Consider the following 22,818-nt stretch of genomic DNA (forward strand, 5'->3'; position numbering starts at 1 on the left):
AAGTGGGCCTAAGAGACAGGTGAGTTGAGTTACTGTCTGAAGTCAGTCTCAGAAGTTAGTCTCTGAAGGTTTAGAGATGTTTTTTTTTATATAAGTACCTAAATTTCTTAAAAATTGTTGCCTCTTTGATATATTCAATGTTGACAACTTTACACTTGTTCTGAATTCACTACCTATTTACAAGGACGCTGAGCTGATTTATTGGCATAAATGTAAAAACAAATCTCGTCTTTTTATTCAGTGACAAAGTAGGAGCATTGACTAGATTTCGACGTTAGTGCATCGAGTGCATTTAACATCATTTTGCCACAAAAAACTCCAGTGATATTTTTTTCCAAAATATTTTTTTAGCGTCTGTGGCAACCCTGCACACACAGGGAAAGCAGAGAGCGATGACCGCTTACACCTGCAAATGCAAACTGCATCCGAGCGGCCAATAAATGTTTCCGTGTAACCGTGTGCGTGTTCATTAGGCTTGAGGAGTGTACACACCATACCTGTATGTGTACAGCCACTATATGCTATAAGTTTGCCCAAGAAAAAAAAAAGTTACCAAACAAACGTAGCACGACGTCGCTAGTCATATTTAAGGTTTTAATTTTTTTTTGTCAAAATGTAATATGACCATAAGAAAGGAAAGTTACAGTTACGTGTGTGTACAAGTTGTACAACACAGTTTAAATTCTAAGCGTTTTTTTTTTAAATTTCGTATTTTCATAGCAAATAAGAAAAAGGGTCGTGTCGACGTTTTGCTTTATTTCACGTAACTCTATGCGTACTTTTGTTTGACATATTACAGACAACAACACATAAGTGGAGTGATTTGATTGAGTAAACTTTTAGTTAGAATCTGTCTTTTTATTTAGCGCATTGCAAAATCGCTTAAAAAGAACATCGTGGGTATTCCAAAACATCATCGGTATTTGATACGACTTGCACAAACAATGTATAAACTCCTTTATAACACGCATATTCTTTGCTCTGCAAACGCATCTCCACGGATTGCCTAATTGCTAAAGGCATAAAGCAATATCAGGCAAATTGCGAAGTATATAAATAAATAATCTCGCTTTATAGCCGACGATTACTTTTAATTAATGGATATTTGTTTCAATAATGAATTGGCTTTAGATCCAATCGTTGTGTTTATCTACACGATGTAGGTACCTATAGCAGTTGTGGAAAATATGGCCACGTTTATGATTTTAGATGTTGTTAGGTACCTACTTTCGACAACTGTATGTTAACTTGTTAAGTTATACTACGTTTTTTTTTTTATACTACGTCGGTGGCAAACAAGCATACGGTCCGCCTGATGGAAAGCGGTCACCGTAACCTATGAACGCATGCAACGCAAACAGTGTCACATGCGCGTTGCCACCCCATTAGAAACTTGTACATTCCCTTTTGCTGTGTTAAGTACACAGCAAAAAGGAGTGTACAAGTTCCAAGGAGGGTTCGGGTTGCCGACGACTCTAAAGGACAATATACGGAACAAGTTAGTTCCGTAAGTCCTCCCGTCATCAGCACCGCACCCTCGTTGAGCTCTGGCAGCCTTACTCATCGGCAGGAACACAACACTATGAATAGGGTCTAGTGCTATTTGGCTGCGGTCTTCTGTAAGGCGGAGGTACTACCCCAGTTGGGCTCTGCTCTAGATTCGAGCGAGACGATATCCGCTGTGCTGTGCCCTACCACACAGCATAGTACCACCACCAGTAAAAGCATAGATTACATATAAGAAGATCATACCATCCCATGCATTAAAATGCGGCCGCCTAAGAACGCGCATACACTACACCACACATAGATGGCACCACAAAAAATGTCTTGTAGCTTTCGATTATACTTGTAGATGGCGTTAAGTGTCACTTTTGGCATATATTTATGGCTCGAAAGTGACACTTAACATACATACATACATACTATCACGCCTGTATCCCATGAAGGGGTAAGCAGAGCACATGAAACTACTCCAGTTTCAGTGCCACTCTTGGCAAATAAGGGGCTGAAAGAAAACGAAACTGTGACACTTAACGCCAATATACAAATAATCGATGGCAACAAGGCATTTTTTGTGGCGCCATCTATGTGTGGTGTAGTGTATGCTCGTTCTTAGGCGGTCACATTTTAATGCATGGGATGGTATGATCTTCTTATAATTAATCTATGGTATTACCTAACCACAAAATTAAAATTTTGGAAAAACCCCCGACCGCGACATAGTGGACCGATTTTCATGAAACATGGCTAAGAACACTCCCGACTAACTCAGCTTTCGAACAAAAAAAACTAAATCGAAATCGGTTCACCCGTTCGGGAGCTACGGTGCCACAGACAGACACACACACAGACAAACAGACAGACAGACAGACAGACAGACAGACAGACACGTCAAACTTATAACACCCCGTCGTTTTTGCGTCGGGGGTTAAAAAGTAAGGTGCAAGAGAATAATCATTATCTTTCAAGTCAACTTTATCTGTCTTATTACCTCTTTAAAAGCAGAAAATGGGTAGTTATAATTATGTAAGGGACATAATCTGTGTATAAATGTTATGTAAAGTTTTAATTAAATCTCGCGGACATGGATACTCCTAACGTAACCCCCGACGCAAAAACGAAGGGGTGTTATAAGTTTGACGTGTCTGTCTGTCTGTCTGTTTGTCTGTGTGTGTGTCTGTCCGTGGCATCGTAGCTCCCAAACGGATGAACCGATTTAGGTTTCGTTTTTTTTGTCTGAAAGCTGAGTTAGTCGGGAGTGTTCTTAGCCATGTTTCATGAAAATCGGTCCACTATGTCGCGGTCGGGGGTTTTTCAAAATTTTAATTTTGTGGTTAGGTTATTGGACAACATAACTCGTCAATTGCATTAACATGTGACGTAAGTTGCATCGCATATGGCTAATATAATTTTCCCCTCACTAGCTCGGAAACACGTGTTTTGTCCTTTAATACCAGCGGGTAAAAACGCATTTTATCCACTAGTGGGTAAAGTAATTTGACCTTGAATAAAGTCAAATTAACTGCTTTAAAATTGATAAAAGTAGGTGAATCTAGTAATAAAGATGATTTACCACCTGTGGAACTACTGGAAGCAGTGATAAACGCATTCTTTGGGTTGTAGTTTCCTCGCTATAGTGAGGGGAAAAGTTTTGTGTTACACTCGGGTGCAAATGTATTTTACTTCTCGTGTGTTAAAAAACTCGCAAGTTCAGGATTCTATTCTCGAACCACTCGCTTCACTCGTGGTTCAACTATAGAATCCTTTCACTTGCTCGTTTTTCAATTCCACACTCGGCGTTAAAATACAACTTTGCCCCCTTGTATAACAAATAACTATTTCATAAAGACTAAATTGTAAGAAGTCTCCTACTGCTTGTCATTTTGACATGGTTGTAGAGTGGCCAAGGGTTACAATTGGTTGACTGTGCCTACTTATATTACATCGAGAGAAACATGATATAAATTTACAGTGAGATCACAATTTTTTCTATTGATAAACGATTGATGATAAATGTACTGTTTAACTTTTATTTGCAACAAAAACATACTAAAGTAAGTGATTATCCTATTGAGTATAAAATATATGGGCAGTCCATAATCTTTGAAGTATAAACTCAGGTTTGAAATGAGAATTGGTCTTTAAAAAACGATCAACAGTTTTTCTAAAGCGAAATTAAATCCTAAACAAGATAAATTCGACTTGTTACTATAAATTCACTCGAAATGAGAATTCTTTCAAATCGTAATAAGTTCTTTCATCGGTTTCGGACCCAATTCAGGCTTATACGGTCCGAAAGTCTTGTATGAGTTGTATGTCGTGACTTGGCTCTATCGCTCAGAATTTATGTGTCAATAGAGAAAGAGTGGAAATAATTGTACCCAGTGCCAGGTTTTGGAATAGATTCGGTCTATTTTAGGACGATATGGATGACTAGTGCATTAAACTTTCTATTTTACTTTGGACTAGTTGCCCACTTTGGTAAACATATCGGCATTCTAAGAACTTTAACAAGTTTTAACTAATCAGTTAGCACGAGCTGCGCGCTATCACTATAAATCATAACTAACATGATTATTTTATTTTTCTCACTGAGCCCACACACGTGAATCTCTGTTATGGTTGACTGGTAGAAAATACCTTAAATCAATAAGTTCGCAATTTGTACTTTAATTGTGCAATAAAGTTTAAATAAAATAAATAAACACAGTTTTTCCCGTTAGTACGGAAAATCGAATACAAAACCTGACTAGCGAATCCATTGCAGTAAATGTGTTAAGTCAACAAACATAAAAAATACATCGTTTTTGTAAGCTCGCGATACTTTGATGACAATATTTTTATACGTGATTTTTTAGGTGGAGATAATTGAAAGGATGGAGAGTGACATAGGCTACTTTTTGTCTCTTTCTAACGCGAGCGAAGCCGCGGGCAAAAGCTAGTATTTAATACATTTTTGACATAGGTAACGTATTTCTGGAGCAGGGGACTAACCCTAAACAATGATTTTGAAAATCGAATATTAGTAGCATTAAAGTTTTAATATAAGTTTTATGTTTGGTACCCTTCTGCAGACTGTCCTTCGTAAAACAGATTTTCTCTCATTTCCAATATTCCGAACATCTTTTTCCTCATACTTTTATCTGCACTTATACGCAACTCAATCCTATCAAAAACTGATAAAGATAATAATCAACACGTACATCGCTTCACGCCAGCATAAAGGGCCGGACTTAAGCGGCTTTATCCCCGCAGATAATTGCGCCTAGAGGCTTGGGCGGATTACCGCCCAGCGTCGCCCGCCCAATGAAATCGTCTATTAATCGCGGGATTCCTTTACAAGAGGATTTCTAGGAAGAAGACGATTTAGGAGTGCGCATTAGACTTTTTTTAATAGTTTGTGACATCTTTGAACAATTTTAATTAATGTCTGGAAATGCAAAGGTATAGAATCACCTATTGTTTTGTTTGTAAATGAAACTAGACTATTAGTCCGATTCGAAGTTAAGTAGGTTTATGTTAAATAATCTTTAACATAAACCTACTAAACAATAAAGAAAGAAATGGTTCAAAGAAATGTCACTTTGGTTGGACACTGGTTGGTTGGACACTAAAATGTATACGATATGGATCTATGTAATGTACATAATTATATCTGATCCATATCGTTATCTCTGATACATATCGTTTTATTTATTAAAATTTTAATCAAGTAGTATGATTTTATTATCTTTATTTATTTTTCTTCTTAAGTTAGGTGTTATAATATGATTATAAAAGTAAAATAAAAAACCTAACCTAGGGTGCCGCCGATTTTATTTATTATTATTTACGATATTTTATTATATCATACCTACGTATTCACGAGAGAAAATTATTAGGGCTGTTTTTATTGGTAACGTTTAGCACTAAATAGTACTAATTATATCGGCATTTCTGAAAGTTGGAATGAAAATTATATTTATAGTTCATTGGTCCATGTGTAGTACAAAAACTAGCCTAAGCATTGTGAACAGCGTATAGTTCATTTGTTCATTACCCCACCGACCCAAATGCAATCGTGCCCACTCGTACAAGTAGGTAACACCTAACATATCGTTTGACGACTCCCCTCTATAATGCGAACCCCAAAATGTTCATCTAATTGGAGATCAAAGGAGGGCGTGTAATCGTGTATACTACGGGGATATATGGCTGTCTGGATGTGGCTAGTACTGAGACTGAAAGCACGCTTGAGTGGCTCTTGTGATTAAATAATTAATCAACGGATTTATGCGATACACTATAAAATTTCAGACTAGCCTCGTGTGCAAATTTTTGTTCATATGTTTTTTTTGACTTTTATTGAGTAACAAAAGGTCAAATTAAAAAAAAAAATTCAATAAATGCTTCTAGAACTCTAGAATGAATGTATTGGTAGCCATTCATGGCGTTCATTCCATGACTTGTTTTTCGCACCGATTTAGATCGAAAAAAAAAATAAAAAATTGGTGTGTAAATTGGTGTATAAATGCCTTATTTATGTATTTGTACACACCATTTTTTTCAAAGAAAAGTTTCTTTAAGTGATAATACAATTTCGTCAAAGTAACTTCGTCATAAATTCTCCTAGATTAACGCAACTTTCTCAAAAAAATATAATGTAAGACTATTGGCCCTAAAATCAATTATTTTTAATTTGGAATCGAATTTCGCTTGCAAACACGAAAAACTGATAACGACAGAATCACATAAAGTTCATTGTTTCTTATAAAGGTCAAACGTATATGGCTGTAGATACGGTTGTCTATTTCACTTCAGCTTAAACGATGTGTTAATGTTACCACAGATGACAAAACAGAGAACTAACGGCATCGGACCTAAACAATAGGTTTTTGTAAACGTACCCGTTATGTTTTTACGGAATGCGCTTAGAAATTATTACTGCCTGCCAACGGTTGACGAGAGATTGTAATGTAGAATGTGATGCCTTAAATACAATTCGTAATTGCTTTAATATGGTAGCTAAAATTACATTTAAGAACAAAATTACCTAATTCAGTTGGAAACACACTTTTGAAGGGGCGCACTGATGTTCAGTCTGCCAGACGGTAACGTAACGGCCTGTCACTAAGAAGTAAAAAAGTGTTAACATCATAGTCTACTAACCTACCGGAGAACTGACAAGCTGCTTCTTTAAAGTCAAACCAAGCTAAGTTTGCAGTGATTTTTATATCCCGGATCGTGCGTTGAGTACGAGTTTTACTTTTGAAATTATAAATGCATTTGTCTATGCTACCAAAATTGCTAGTTTCTAGGTTGCTACCAAGTTAGTTCATCTCGCTCTACCTTTTAAGCTACCAAAAATCAGTAAAAAAAAACGTTCTTACACATATTTAAAAAAAAAAACGATTGTTGTCTCTTCTTGGTCGAATGGGTCCTTGTGATCATGCGTTGATGGCCACCTCTCATTGTTTTTGTCGATTACGCACTGTCTGGAATAATTCACAGGGGTGGTCACCATTCGGTAGGTACTTACCACACGCACACACAAATCTGCCACTATATGAATATGTAGGTATAAAACCCTTGTTAAAATGAACTACCTATTTAAGTATTTGTTTTAATTCTTTTCCCCTTTTTTACATGGTATTGAATACATCCGTAACTGTTTCTCTATTTTACCATCTTACAGTAAAAAAATGTCAAGGTGTATATTTTATGTCGACTTCAACTATCGAATGGCAGTGGTCAATAATCTCGTTTAATTCTATGATCTTAGGATCAACCACAAAAGATTCTAAATACACGATTCACGCCGTGTCTTGCGTGGGCGACGGTCGCGCGACCGTCGCCGTCGCGTCTGATACTTCGATATCGATAAGGTTTGATTTCGTATGCGTCGCATCGCCGTCGCGCGACCATCGCGCGACCTTCGCCGCAAGCCACGGCGTCAGTGCTACATACAAATAATGCCTCTACTGACGTCAAAATATTTAGAAAACTATAGAAACTTGTCGATAAGTATTGTAGTTTCCACGCAATGAGTTGGATATGATATAAACAACCAGAGATTACCCATCAATCTCGCATTGTTATTGTTGCAAGATGGACCCTCTACCATGAGATTTCCACGCAATATACGCTACTCGACACCGTAACCGTTATGGAAAATGTATGTCATTTTTGGTTCTAGTATGTAACCGTACGTCGTATGAGGGCGCTCTACACTTTCGCCATACAATGACATTTTCCGTGACGCTTACGCTATTGAATGACGTATTCTAAAACGATATAGGTAATCTCATTGTAGAAGCCCAACGTGCTGTTTTAGACAACCACATCTAACTTATTTAGTTTTATCGGCAAAGTGAACATAAAGTCCATAAAATCGATGGGAATATAAATTGAATTTCCTTAGGTACATATTGATTGGCTACTCGACTGTATTGATGTTTAGATGTACCTAGTTTCCAATAAGTTTTATTGTCATAAATCAAAAGTAGTAGCTATTTAAAGTCAGACATTTATGCCACTCTAAGTAATAAACAAATATTCAATTGTTTCATTGTACATAATACAAAAGGCTATACTGTAATTAAATGCTTTAAAAAAATGTGGACCTATATGACTACGTTTTCTTAGAGCCACTAATAGCTCCTATCAGCCAAAAAATAAATAAAAAGTCCTATCCTATTCGAGGGACTTTCGAAATCATCAAATTGGCCGCCGCCGAATATTAATTAGATTGCCTTAATTATGTGTAAAGTTCATCAAAAGATTCTGAGAACGTTATCATATCGATATAAACTAATAAATGGTCTATTAATCGAGCCATTAATTTGAAACATTTGAGGGTAAACAATCGTATTATCTGTTGCTTGGCGCCATCCGATGATTATCGATTAGGCAGTAGATTTGTTTGTCGATCCGCGCTTTTTCCTTATACGTATAGGTATTTGAACATAAGACGGTGAAATAAGACGCAAATGCGGGTAAAATTACTTTACTAAAGCTAGCATATAAAAGTAATTATTTCTTTGTAGCAACTGTAGATTGGTGTAGACCTTTAAGTAAATAATAAAAAACAAATTATTGTGAATAACAATCTAACTTGCCGTATCATATCGCATATAGATTTTGCACAAATTTTAATACTAAGTATCTAACATCAAAGGCACAAAAAATATAAAAAAAATTAAAAACTTAATACCTACCCCATACCATAGTACCCCATAACGTAATTCACAATCGTCATAAAATACTAACTAGATGGCAACACAAATACCTCCAAAGGTCTTTAAAAATGTATCATTCGTCGGTTCTTCAGTTTTCCTAAAGTCAATAACCTGAACAGATCGATTCCATATTCACACTATTACGGCGGAGGCTCGACTTTGCCTATAAGTGAAATCCACCAGGTTTCGACACTGGACATTGACTTGTATCAATCGTGCCTTTGTCTCGGGGCCGACGCCCCCTCCGCACTTTGTGTTTAAACTGAGCCACGTGGTTTAAATTAGAGGATATGGCGGAATTAGACGGGATCGGTGACAAAATTTCACAGTTACCTATAGCTGCTTATACTAAATATTTCACTCTAGGTACTGGTACTTCTATCTCTTTTGTAGACTATTCATTTTGCATACTAGTTCAACCCTCGTTTATCATTTACCATAAACGGGTATATGCACAACATACCTAACTGTTGTAATAGAGCTCTAAAGTTGAGAGAGATTCACGATGACGCGCAAATTGTCAAATCTAACTTTTAATAGCATGAAAATACGAATCAAGGCGCGCGGCATAACAAGTCCTATTAATTTTGGCACCCTTGTTTAGTCATATGACAGCTGAAAATTCTGGTTGAAAACTTACTTAGAGGTATATTATTATTTAAAATCGATATATGTAGATTATACATATTATATGTATAGATACACTATTATTGCTGAATGCCTTTTCGTTTCTTGATTTCTAGATTAGTACATTTTTGCCTAGTAAGATGACGCTAGTGACTTGTACCACGCGCTACTGTTTGTTTACCTTATTACTACTCCAGTTAGGACTATGCTACTGGCACCTCAGTTGTAACTGTACCAATTTGACAGAAACTACAAGTTTATTACAGTGAGAACATATTAAACTAGATCTATGGAGGATTTCATGAAGCCCGGTTATAAAGGAACATAAGTGGCCTGTAAAATGTGTAAATATAGAATATTAATGGCTCAAATATACTACAAGTACTACTACCGGTTTTGAGATTTGTAATAAAACATATTCATCAAATTGGATTATGAATATCAAGTTTACTTACTCTGCTGGCGCGATGACCTAAAGTGAGTCTTGGACTCTAACATATAATATCAATAATACAGAGTTTAATATAGGTAAAAAGTTTAATATACCTATAGGTATAAGTGAAATTGGCGTCAAAGTATGAGATTCAAACGGGTGAGTTAGTGTAGATTATTATGACCCTTTCAATTTTTCATGGTTCAATTTAAGTACTTATACCTATACTGATCGTTTTTGCAGTCAACTCATGAACAAAAATCATTTTACAAAATATATTATTCAACAGAAATTCTAACCTTATCCATTACAATTTCATAATAATTACCATTTCCACAAAAGACAGGCGGTTCGCAATTATAATGTGTTATTACCTGACGATAGCGATATTCAAAATAGGTCGACTTATCAAGTCGCTTGACACGACGCGACGCGCACGCATAGTTTACGATGGCTATTAACTGTTGATGGAAAACTTACAAACTTACACTGTAAGGTAAAGTACCACTGACAGTGTCCCAGTAGATGCTGCTTTCGATCTTAAGTCCTTGTCAATAAATGTGATAGAACGGTATCTATTGTGTATTAGCGAGTCGATCAGTGACAGTTTTACCTTATGTGGAATATAAGGATGTGGAAAATGGAAAAGCGCACTGTTTACGCAACCATAGAAGGGCTGGCTTTTATAGAGAAATTAATGTTTTTGAAAATTGCATGGGTACGTAATGCAACAATGCAAATCAAACTCTACTTCTATTATTAAGCTGTTGGTAAGCTTGCCAAGTATTTGTTTAAACTGAATTTTTTTATGGGATAGGAGGCAAACGAGCTGTCTCCTGATGCTAAACGATCACTGCCGCCCATGGACACCCGAAACACCAGATAGTTTTCTTTTATGTATATTTGAAAATGTAATTTTTAAGAAAGCCTCAAGTTCTTTTTATTTTCAAGTCAATACCCCATTTACAGTGACATAAATGTTGAATACGTACACACCTGTTTAATTTATATTTCTGAAATAATATTTTAAAGTATTTTAGAATTCTGTCTCAAACTGGTTTTATTTAAATTTATATGAATGCATTCTGATGAAAGCTCAGCGATAAGACTTAATATTTACTAAGGCAGTTGTAGTAAAACTTTATCCATCCCATTTAATTTCCATGATTTCCATATCGGTGCAGCATTACTTACCTCAGATAGGATTCTCGGAGCTTATTTATAAATCTACCCTCTTATTGCGCGGCTGAATTATGGCTAGCAATTTGAAATTGTCTTGCGGCGCGGCCATTCCTCAGAGGGCACCAGACCACGTCTGTCTTAAAAGTTATTTAGCAGAATCGCTTGTCCACACATGGAAATTATGCACAATGTAAATCTTGCTGGTACACATAGAAATTAACGTTTTAATGGAACTAGTCAAAATAAAAGCTCAATTTATTCTGACAGATAATTCTTCGGTACCATTCTTTGGCGACATTTTTTCATTGCACTCGAACAACATTCGAATGTGAAATTAGTACGTAGTCTTAATAGACATATTGATTATTAAACGGTAAATAATAAGTAATTATAAATATAGTTTATGTAAGACCATAAATATCTGTACAAGTGTTTATTATCAAGCATCTATATTCGCATTACCTACATAACGAAGGCCAATGAACAATAAAAACAAGCGCGAATCGATCTAAGTCCCAACACAATAGTCTATCAGAACGGTCGCCTACGTCTGTGTCAAATTTAAACGTTTTCAATAATAATACAAACACCTTGTCCTATTTAGCCGCGATTCAACGTTGTCGGCTTGATTTATTTCATTCGTGATACATCTGTTGTCAATTACTGTTATAGAACTACTGCGATAGAACTGTGGTAGAACTTCGACAGGATCGAGTTCAGTTCGTGGAGCAATGACTAATAATCGGCTTAAAAAAGTAAATATCAAGCGATATTGCATATTTTTAAACTAAAGGAAAAATGGAAAAATTCACACCTCCGGCAGGACTCGAACCTGCGACCTCTGGCAAGGCAAGGGTTAATTTAAAAATATATCGCTCGCAGACGTTTCTGCATCATAAAAAACAAATTTAAATATCAAGCTTTATTGCAATTATGGAATAGTTAAAAGTACTTCTTTGATATTCTCGTAATTATATTTGCAAATAATTTTATTGTTTTAAAGGTTCATATACCTAGGCAACAAATATTGTACTAAAGAAAAGGAACTGTCCAGATACGACATATTGTATGTCTTTAGAGTAGGCAGATGAAGAGCGTGATTTTCCTTGTAATAAGTTATTATGTAGATCAAGGTATATTTTCAGTATTCAATTTTAAAGTTACATGCAAACCCATAAAACATACGCTGAACAATTATATGTGGATAAAACGTGCGCAGTATGCGGTCACTCGATGACATGCTTCCACGATGATTGCTATTGTCTTGCCTATAACTCGTAAAATCAGCAATGTGCATACATTTACACATAAACTTAATAACAATTGGTTTACATTGTCGATCGAGATAGCCTTGTGCGCAATATTTCGTTGTTGTATTTATTGCTTTGATAGACGTTAATTGCATGCAAAAACAGTCATTTAAGTCAAAGTAGTGATTATAAAGATACTTGCAGAACAAATATGTCTAGAACATTCTTAAGAACGTTGGAAAATAGTGAAAAAGAATAATGTTTTGTTTACAAACTAATACCGAAACATGTGTGCGGTATTTCAGAAGCAGCCACGCGCGTATATTTTTCACATAGCTTACATCACAATGACACTAGGTCACTTTTTATTCCCAAGCCCGTTGCATCCTATGGTTTAATATTTGATTTATTCAGGCGGAAGGGGAGAGTCGGTAATTGGCGACGCACAATGGAGATTACTCGGCTTAGCGACAAGTTTTGTGATTCAAATATTGACGGGCCGGTGGGCGACAATACCGACCCTGTTATGATAATATTCCTGTATTTTCATACAATTTGCCCGGGAAATGTTCACATCGGGACTCATAGTTCTTGTGAGTCATAAATCGGGTGAACGCTAAGTTGTTCGCGCCGCTTCTTATGGTAATTTATCAATTATGGAGCTGTTGCGCCATCTTGAACACTTTTTAATTGTAAGTGCAGTACATGTTGTTACAAAGGTGTTGATAATCCTCTTTATTAAGTTCGCTTCAATAGTTAATTGTTATATTGTTATTTTTAGTTCAAAATATTTTATTTTAAGGGACACAGATTCGGGGTAGTTCGCATGCTATGTGACAAAATAAATGTGTAACAGTGTTTCCACATGATGAACATCAAATGTTAAGAGTAAAAGTGGCAAAATACACCTAGTAATGAAGTCTATTTTTTTTATTTATTTTTTATTTTAATGAAGTCTATTTGAACAAGAACAAAACAAGGCATATTAAGCTAAATATGATGCAGATAAGTTGTCGTCAGTGGTATGGAGTCAAGAGCCGCTTGTTCGCTTGACTCGTAGTTCACTCATTTAAAAAGGGTTTATGTGAACTAAGGACCAAACAAGTTAGTTCTTTTCAAAGGGAGTAGTTCGAACGGCGTTCGGACATCAATCTTCGCGATCGTCACTGTCCGCTCGGCTCGCCGCGATTTATCACGAGGGAGAACGTTTTCGATTAGCGCCGGATAGTAAAAAACGGACCAATTATGAATCGGTGTTTCATTTAAATTAAAACTATTGGAAGGGTTAAGAACTGTTTGAGGAGTAGCCGGTATTTGTTAAACAATACGTTTAGTGGCTCATCGTTTTTTCGGAATTATTTACAGCACAGCGGCAGAGTTCTCCTTCTCATTCCCGGGGTTCGCTTTGGCAACTAATAGGTACCGAGTTTTTACGAAAGTGACTGTCATCTGACCTTCCAACACAGAGGGTAAGCTATAGGATTAGTCCGGATTCGGCAAAGTAGAGCTATGCAATAAAAAATTAACACAAGGTAGGTATATTTATCCAGCAGTAGGACACGGTATAGACTGCAACCAGCCTAGATGCCTGAGAGCCAGACGCAAAGTAAATTACCCCTGAAATGAAGAACACCTAAATTTCCACTTCCACAAATTGCGATTTAAATAAAAGCTTTTGTCTTTGACCCGATTGCGTCCATTGTCGTCTTATTTAAATATATCAGCCGGAAACAGGAAGCGTCGAATGGCGTTTCGTTGTCGTCCACGGCCCAGTTCGCCGTACGGCTAAGTGCCCGATGTAATGTCTGCAATGCAAATAGAGGTGTTTGATCGAGGGCGCCGCGCGCCGTGTTATAGCTCGGATACATCGCGCAGGATGTGGCGGTAAACGGAGCGGGGAGCGGGAAACTGAAAAAGCGTTGGTTATTATTTTTGAGACATATGAACTATATTTATATGGAATCATATATCTTAGGTGGGGTTGGGAAATAATCTACTATTTAATGGCGAATTTTGGAAAATGCCTTATCAAGAAAGAAGACGTTGACATTGAGGCAAATGATTTTGTCAAAGTTGTAGTTTTTTTGACTGCTACCGGATCCGTTCGCAACAATTTGTGAAAATGTCCAACCGGGGTGCAATAACTTTCGAAAGCGTTGGTTATTATTTTTGAGACATAGGAACTATATTTATATGGAATCATATATCTTAGGTGGGTTGGGAAATAATCTACTATTTAATGGCGAATTTTGGAAAATGCCTTATCAAGAAAGAAGACGTTGACATTAAGGCAAATGATTTTGTCAAAGTTGTAGTTTTTTTGACTGCTACCGGATTCGTCCGCAACAATTTGTGAAAATGTCCAACCGGGGTGCAATAACTTTCGCTTTTTAGTTTTGATGCTTTAATATCTTTTAAATACATTTTGGTATCTACCCGTTTGTCCGCTTGTCGCTCAATTCACATATATTAAGCACAGCCTTAGAAGGAAACCTTACATGCTTGTTTAACGGTTTTCCTCTTCTCCAAACGTATGATATCAGATCGGATTTGACAATGACGTCTTCGCGACACGACCATGATATTCATATTTCGTGTCATTATTTTCTTGGAAAACTACAAAAGGCCTTTGTCTATTATTGAAAGGATCTGAGTCACAGGAATATTCAAAATTTCGTATCGATTTTAAACAATAGCATTAGTAATTCTGATTATTACAAAACATTAAAGACATTACTTAAATAAAAGACAAACGGTTAAGCTTAAATACAGCGACATTATTTTACCTGTAGCTTGATTAGCTGTCAAGCAGTTAATCTTTTGTTTCAATTCAATTAGGATTAAGTTCAATGTACGTCAGATACAACAACGAATGACATGAATATGGTTTGTTTTTAATACTTTTATTTTTAAATAACTACGTAAACCGCAACTTTGTAAGCCCCAAATATTTTATGAAGCTGATTTAATAGATAGATTAGTTGGCATTTATTATTCTATTTCGATCTGTTTGAATCATCGCACGGCGATCAAATGTCTACCTACGGCAATACGAAACTAATTTTTCAGTACAGATGGTGTTTTTTTTACGCACTAGTTCGAGAAGTGGTTCATTATATGCCAGGTCGAAACTTCGGAGGCTCATCTGTACTGAAAAACGTCGTACGATACACGTGCGAAAAGGAAATTCGTAACTCGTGTCGATTTAACACACTCCCTTCGGTCTTGTTTTAATTTATCGCCACTCGTTTCGAACTTCCTTTTTTACGCACTTGTAATTGTTTTCAGATATCAGCCGGATTTTTATTTGATAAGCTTTCGCATCAGTCTTCCGTCATACTATATGATTGTGCAAGCACTAAAAATTAAAAAAAAAAACAGTTGATTATAATGTGTTAGTTATTTGAAGCCTTATGTCCTCAAGTCTTTCAAATGGCTGTATACATAGCCTCTACGTCATTGGAAGTTAGTCATTTAGTCAATGATCGTTCGTTTATAGTTCAGTAAGTACTGAACGGATTATCTGTATGTGACCAAATTCCAGGAAATATGAATACCTATCTTTTGCCCGCGACTTCGCTCGCGGTAATCCGAAGATTGCGGAATGCTTCATACAAACTTCAAACACCCATTTTATGGAAGTGGGGGGTTAGAAAGAGACAAAAAGAAGCCTATGTCACTTTACATCCTTTTAGCTATATCTCAACTTTAAAAATCACGTCAATTCATCGCTCCGTTTTGCCGTGAAAGACGGACAAACAAAGAGACACACACATATCACCATTTATAATATTAGTATTGATAAGATGTTGCTAAACAGTCGATTTTTGTAACAGTTACTTAAAACCTTTTGTCGCCTTTTAAAGGGCTTCATACACCTACGTCATTGGACGCAGTCGTTACGTTTATCGTTCAGTAAGTGATGCACGCATTATCTGTACGTGTTGCACTTAAGTGCCGGAAATCGGCGTAATTATGCCCAATGACACGCTTCTCGGGGTGCCTACATCTGCGCTTATCGACCCTGTTTATACGAGTTTTATAGCCATTGTTTCCAAGAATTCACATTTAGCAATTTGCACCTCTACTGTTCTTCTTGAAGCGCTTACAGACTTATTGTGTTAGTGCTGGCGACTGATCATGTACCTGGTTTCATCGTTTTGTTTAATAACAGCACAATGTTCCATTAATCGGCAAAGATTTCTTTAATGCCAATTGTGCTTTAAAGTTTTTCTATCTTTCCCGTACTTAGACCGACAACGCCTGGAAAAGCTATTGGTCAATGAAACACCTCATGAAGGGAGACCTACTCTGTCACTTAAACGTAGGCTCATATTGTGCATACTTCCAGTCCTCACTTACGGTGCACAGACTTGGTCTTTGACGGAAGCTCAGAAGTCCAAACTCGGGGTTTGCCAGAGAGCTATGGAGCGCAGCATATTAGGTGTGAAACTGAGGGATCGAATCCGAAACACCACGCTGCGCTCAAAAACTCGGATAATTGATGTAGCTCGAAAAGCGGCCAAGTTAAAGTGGGACTGGGCTGGACATGTCTGCCGTATGCCGAATGACTTGTGGGCCAAGATAGCCACGGAATGGGAGCCCCATGAGTCGAACAGAGGATCCGGCAGACCTCGCCGGCGATGGCGGGATAACTTGGACTCCTTTTTGACAGACTGGCCAGTTTTAGCTCAAGATCGAGAAGAATGGAGAAAGAAGGGGAGGCCTTTGCCCAGCAGTGGGACACAATAGGGACATAATAATAATAATCCCGTACTTATAATCATCTATATATCATGAAAATACCTAGTCATTGGTGTTTCTATGTTTGTCCTCACATTCTTTGCCTTCGGAATGCATTTCAATTTTGTATGTCTGTTTCTTTAGACAAAGGTACAATCTGCCAAGAAAGTTGTAAACCACTTTTCGACTCTATTTTTAACACATTAGGTCGAAAAGTGGTAAACCACTTTTTGGCTGACTGTACCTCTGAACTTTTCAATTGTAGGTACGGTTAAATTCGGTTTAATATGTTTTAGCCACAGCGGGTAAAACAGAGAAAAGTAAGATGCCTCATCGTCTTCCGCTGGGCACTAATGCCTAAAATGCCGGTCAAAAATTATAAATAACATACCTAGTAAATGTTTGGGGTTGTTGACATACTACAAATTAGAATATTCAAGTCGTTATACATGTTCTCGTAGTTAGTTGAGCATTACGCATGACAATACAGCAATTCGATCTAGTAATGCAATTCCTATGTCAGAGCATTTTGTATCCGGACATGCGGGCGCACGTGGTCACTGCGCTCTGTTGCGTATGCGCAATGCTACGCATAACATTAGGTGTTTTGAAGGAGCAATGTCACTTTCCCACAAGTAATACGTTCATTATTACTATTTTTACAGTAGGGAAATATTGTATCTAAGGGAACCGTTAAAAATCTTAGTGACTTTTATGAGCGTTAGGTACTTAGCGAGAGTCTGCTTTTAGTTAGAGCTAATTAGACAGAAATCATGGTACTCTTACATTAGCTGATATAAAATGTTATATGTACAGCATCGTGCGATACTAATCATTGTGTTTAACGCTGTGTCTGTTGCATTATGCCAAAACAACAAACATATGCCTAAAATTTTACAACCGTCAATGTGGGAGCACTAATGTTAACGAGCGATCGCAGATTACTTAATATTGTTAGATTTTGATAAAACACCACACAACGTGTACATACTCGTACGTCAAATGACAACAAAAGTGTGCCAAAGGATCAGTTTACTCGAACATGCCATAATTTGAAAGACCTAGCGGTTGTCCGTTATTTACAAAGGGTGCGCTCACAGCTAGCATAATACCGGTGGCGCCAATTTTTTGCGACCAGCTGCAACCTTTTCATATGGTCTTGCACATGAATACTATGAATAGATGCTCCTAACTTAGGATTAGAATTGTACTGTAAACATGTCCTGATGTGATGAATTTCGTTGTTACAGTTGTACGAAATCAGCGATGACCCCCAACGGAAGGAATTCTTAGATGACCTCTTCTCCTTCATGCAGAAACGAGGTGAGTTTCCCACAAGCATAACCTGTTGTCTTTAACTTTGATTAATTCTCTGCAACGATTTATATATCTTGTAATTTATCATTAGTTCAAATGCTTCATTCACGATCATCGACGATTGAAATGATACGATCAACCAGTTTGAACTGACACGTCTGTTTTTGTAAGTCGTTCTAAATCAGAGTTCTTTGATTTCTGGTGATCGGACATAAATTTAATATAGGTCTGCATCAGTGCTATTGTAAGTACGTATAGTAAAACGGTTTTATATTCTGGAGATCGGTGGTCAGATGATAAGATCGTGTGATTGATGATGGATCAGACTGCCAGAAGAAGATATTAGGAACGAATAAAGTATTATTATTTTATATTCACATAAATAAATCAAGGGGATAAAGCTGCGTGGATGTGTAGGTAGTAAACGGTGGTTTCGTGATAAAATTGATGTTTATTATTTTATTGCATGGTTTTATTTGTTTATAATCTGATTTAAGTCTTCAGTTTTAATCCGAACGTGCAAGATGGTAGTTGCAATCAAATTGTGTTTTTTTTTTTAATATTATAGGACATTCTTAAAACACAGATTGACTGAGCCCCACGGTCAGCTCAAGAAGGCTTGTATTGTGGGTACTCAGACAATGATATATATAATATACAAATAGGTACTTATATACATAGAAAACATCCATGACTCAGGAACGAATATCTGTGCTCATCACACAAATAAATGCCCTTACCGGGATTCGAACTCAGGACCGCGGCTTAGCAGGCAGGGTCACTACCGACTGAGCCAGACCGGTCGTCAACTCGTCAGTAATGAAGTTTGGATTATCATTAAGCTTCAGCATTATACATAGAAGATATTCTGTCAGTTAAAATAAGTTATTATTTATTGCGGTTGCTCTTTTAATAGCTGGTATTCCTAATTATTAAGTGTATGTACTTAAGTTTGTGTATTCGTGAAAAAATGCAGTCCAGGGGCCCATTTTCTCAAAACAGAAAGTTACAAGTTACAAGCGGAAGTCTCTTTCCAACTTGTCATATTAGACATTGACAACCACTTGTGAATTGTAATTTGTAGCTTCGAGAAATGGGCCCCAGTGCCCCGTTTCTCGAAAGGTACAAGGCTTGTTGTATTACAAGTGTGTTTCCATGACAACCCATACGATTTAACAGTTCGCGCACTTGTAATACAAGACTTGTACCTTTCGAGAAACGGGCCCCTGATCTTTTTCGGTCAAATATACTACCTACCAAGACATGCCTTGTTATGTACATAATATTGGTTGACTGAGTAAAACGCATGTTATCGCTATATAATATACACAAAAGTTATAGGATAATTACTCCATACCCAACATAAAAAAAGGTAATTTCTTGTGGCCAACATGGCGTATTATTCAACGCCTTTATAATAAAAATAAATAAACCCGACTGAAATCGTTATAATGCACTTAACGACTAAAACATATTGCGTCCATATCGCACGCTCGCTCGTTTATTATTTTCACTTCGTATTAATTAAGGCTGCACTGCAACGAGTGTGGGAATTCGCCATGCGCTAAGGTGATCATTATACTTTAAATATCATAATAGAAATAATTAAGCGGGAGATCGCTCGATCGCCGCGAGCGTTTAGATCGTGCGCAGGCGCATGATTGATAAGTCGTACGTCTCTCTCGCACACGCAACTTTCTCATCTTTCTTCTCTTTCTAGCATTAATTGATCTCCGTTGTAAATGGCGCCATGATTGTCGCTAGATAGATCATGTTGATTCTGAACCGCCTAGTTGTTAGTCAAATCAATACTCATTGTTACACCACCGTTATTAATATCACCATATTTATTATACTAAAAAGCGACGCAATCAAATATCTAGTTTTAACGGTTGCTTTATTGATATTTGCTTGTCGTTTATTAATTTATGATTATTGCAAAATCTAAATTCAATTAGTTGTAAATTCAAATGTTTAATTTCCTTCGTGGAGTTACTAAGATATGAAATCGAAAGCGCCATTATTGTTAGTTTCTTACTGTAATAGTCAGGTATTATGTGCAAAGTTTGTATATGAAAAAGGAGCAAATAGCTTCATCAGAGGGTGTGCCGCATCCACCCGCTCTGTGGCCTGATGCGTAATTGAAACTGAATGGTTGTGAATTGGGGGCGTACGTCACACCGCATCCAAATGTTCACAATAAATTTAACTACCTGTTTTATAGTCTTCCCACTTGTTCATGACACCTACATATTTTATTATATTATATATGTACACAGTCGTTTAAACTATTCGCAAGTTCCATCTTGAATTGATTGTCAAAACATTTGCTAACTATGGAAGATTACCGCTTAAGTTACCTACCAGGTAATCTTATCTATAAGAGGCGCTTAAAGTAGCTTAGAGATTTAAATACCTACCAGTAGTAATCCACTGTTACAGCAGTAATAGATATGTAATAGCCAATAAAGTTAGAAAGGTTTTTTATTTGTAAAATTATGTAGCAATTTCCGTACTAGATAGATAGATAGATAGAATACTCTTTATTGGCACACCTCAGCAAAAGATACAGCGGAGACAAAACAAATGATTATAAATAGAGGCAGACAACAGGCGGTCTAGCAGGCGGACTAGATAGATCCAAAAACGAGAAAAATCTTACTAAGGGTGAAATCACAGCTTATCAGCATCGAGCCGCATTTGGTGTATGAGAAATCGCATATGAACATGCGTAGGTACATATGCTTTCAGCCTTCCGATCCGTAATCGTTTTTATACTAACGTGCGATTTCTCAGTGACTTCACCGTCACCCAGTTGTCCCCATGCTACTATTCCATAACGATGAAACATGGTGCGGGAGAAAAGTATTGAAAGGTGTCGGTGTAATCGGCAGCCGTTACACGTTGAGAGTATCACACTTCGCGATCGGGCCTGCTTATCTCGTTCGGAATAAATTATTATTCAATTTATCACCTCGGAGCATGCTCAATAAACTTCTGGTTGTTATTACGCGCCAGAGATAAGGAAACTAATCGCTACACAACGGATTTCGACGCCGTTCGCGGTTTTTTTTCGTTGTAAATTCAATGCTGCACTGATTTTATACGTGCAAGTATGTGCATTTACAGTATATTGACATTAATTAACTAAAAGTATAGTTGATATAGTTGAAAAATACGTATATAAGCTGCAATAGATAGGATAGATGTCTAAATAACTATACTTGTTAAAATCCATGCTTACAGAATATCTTTTATACTTAATTATGAAAAAATAGCAAAGTTGATAATAGGTAGGATGTAGTAGAGAAGAGAACTTTTGGCTGACGTTTACTTTTATGTAACTATCCCCAGCCTAAAAAGTTTTAAATTTTCATATTCTGCGAAGTATTACCTTGATTAATTTAAGCTAACTTAACCTAAACTAAAGTCAATCTTTTAATTAGTTAATGCCACATATGTAGGCATGTGTGTGTCTGGCTGTCTGCTACGTCTAAGTGTGCGCACATCACGATGATCTCGTATTATTAATAATGTTTTATCATTTATTACTCGAATGAGTAATGAAAGTTCCCCGCCACGCCTCCTCCGCACTCTGTCTTCGTCTTCATGCCAAAGATTTCAAAAGTAGGGACAAGCCAATTCATATAATTTCCACAAAACTATATTTTAAATAATGCGCCTTAGCGAAACGCTACAATGCGATCGGCTGATGATTATACGCATAGAGCGCGCGGTTGCTCGCATAAATTGCTTGCTTAGCTCGCATCATATCGCGACTATGTCAAGTCCTTACAAATTAATATATATGTCAATGCTTCATACTTCATGCGGATTAAAAATAAATTCTCATTTTTTTGGGACGTTTAATGCAGAGACAAATGATGTTAAATGTTAATCAAGTGTTACCTTGGTGGTCACTAATCAATTTGGTTTTTATGGCCTAATTGGAAATGCAAATTTAATACTCTTAATTAGTTTTAAGAGCGCGGCATTTGTTATTTGATACCTACGAGTAAACTATACCTACGGAACTAATATTTTGTAGCTCTTAACCATAAAAAAGGTTATGGGGTGAATCTGATTCATGCCTTATAAACATAATCAACTGAAATTGATGTAATTATTTACTTTAAAAATGCTGAAACTTGTAGGTATACACTAAAATAGGTACCTATTTAAATATAAAAAAATCAAGTTAATAAGGTACTTATAAATTCCTTGACTGATGCATGGTTGATTTGATACCCAAAACTCAAAATTCAAATGGTATTGTAAACAATCTTACCACAAAGCTCAATGCTCAGTATTGTTACAGTATTAAGATACGAACTAGATATACACCGTGAGGTTTGTCAACTGACAATATTAGTTCAGATAAGGCGTATAACAATATTAGCGTTGCACTGTACCGGGCCCAGGATAATAAAATGTAAAAGGCTTATAATGAAGCGAGTGAATGAGTGGGGGGTGGGAGTAAAGGGGGGAAGGGGTTACTACGATGCTCGTTAGCAGCTGATTGATCGGCTTCGGAGCGATCGCTGTA

At 36.8% G+C, this 22,818-nt stretch overlaps 1 protein-coding gene across 3 annotated transcripts in view; it reads left to right on the forward strand.

Moving 5' to 3' along the window:
* Positions 1 to 22,818, forward strand: part of LOC125234643 (protein dead ringer) — a 170,097-nt gene that overhangs the window by 99,990 nt on the left and 47,289 nt on the right. For all 3 annotated transcript variants that reach the window (XM_048140973.1, XM_048140975.1, XM_048140974.1), the window contains exon 4: positions 18,206 to 18,278. In XM_048140973.1, the coding sequence (XP_047996930.1) occupies positions 18,206 to 18,278 (73 nt within the window). The remainder of the gene's footprint in view (positions 1 to 18,205; positions 18,279 to 22,818) is intronic.

This window comes from Leguminivora glycinivorella, chromosome 16, assembly GCF_023078275.1.
Source record: "Leguminivora glycinivorella isolate SPB_JAAS2020 chromosome 16, LegGlyc_1.1, whole genome shotgun sequence".
Taxonomy (NCBI): Eukaryota; Metazoa; Arthropoda; class Insecta; order Lepidoptera; family Tortricidae; genus Leguminivora; species Leguminivora glycinivorella.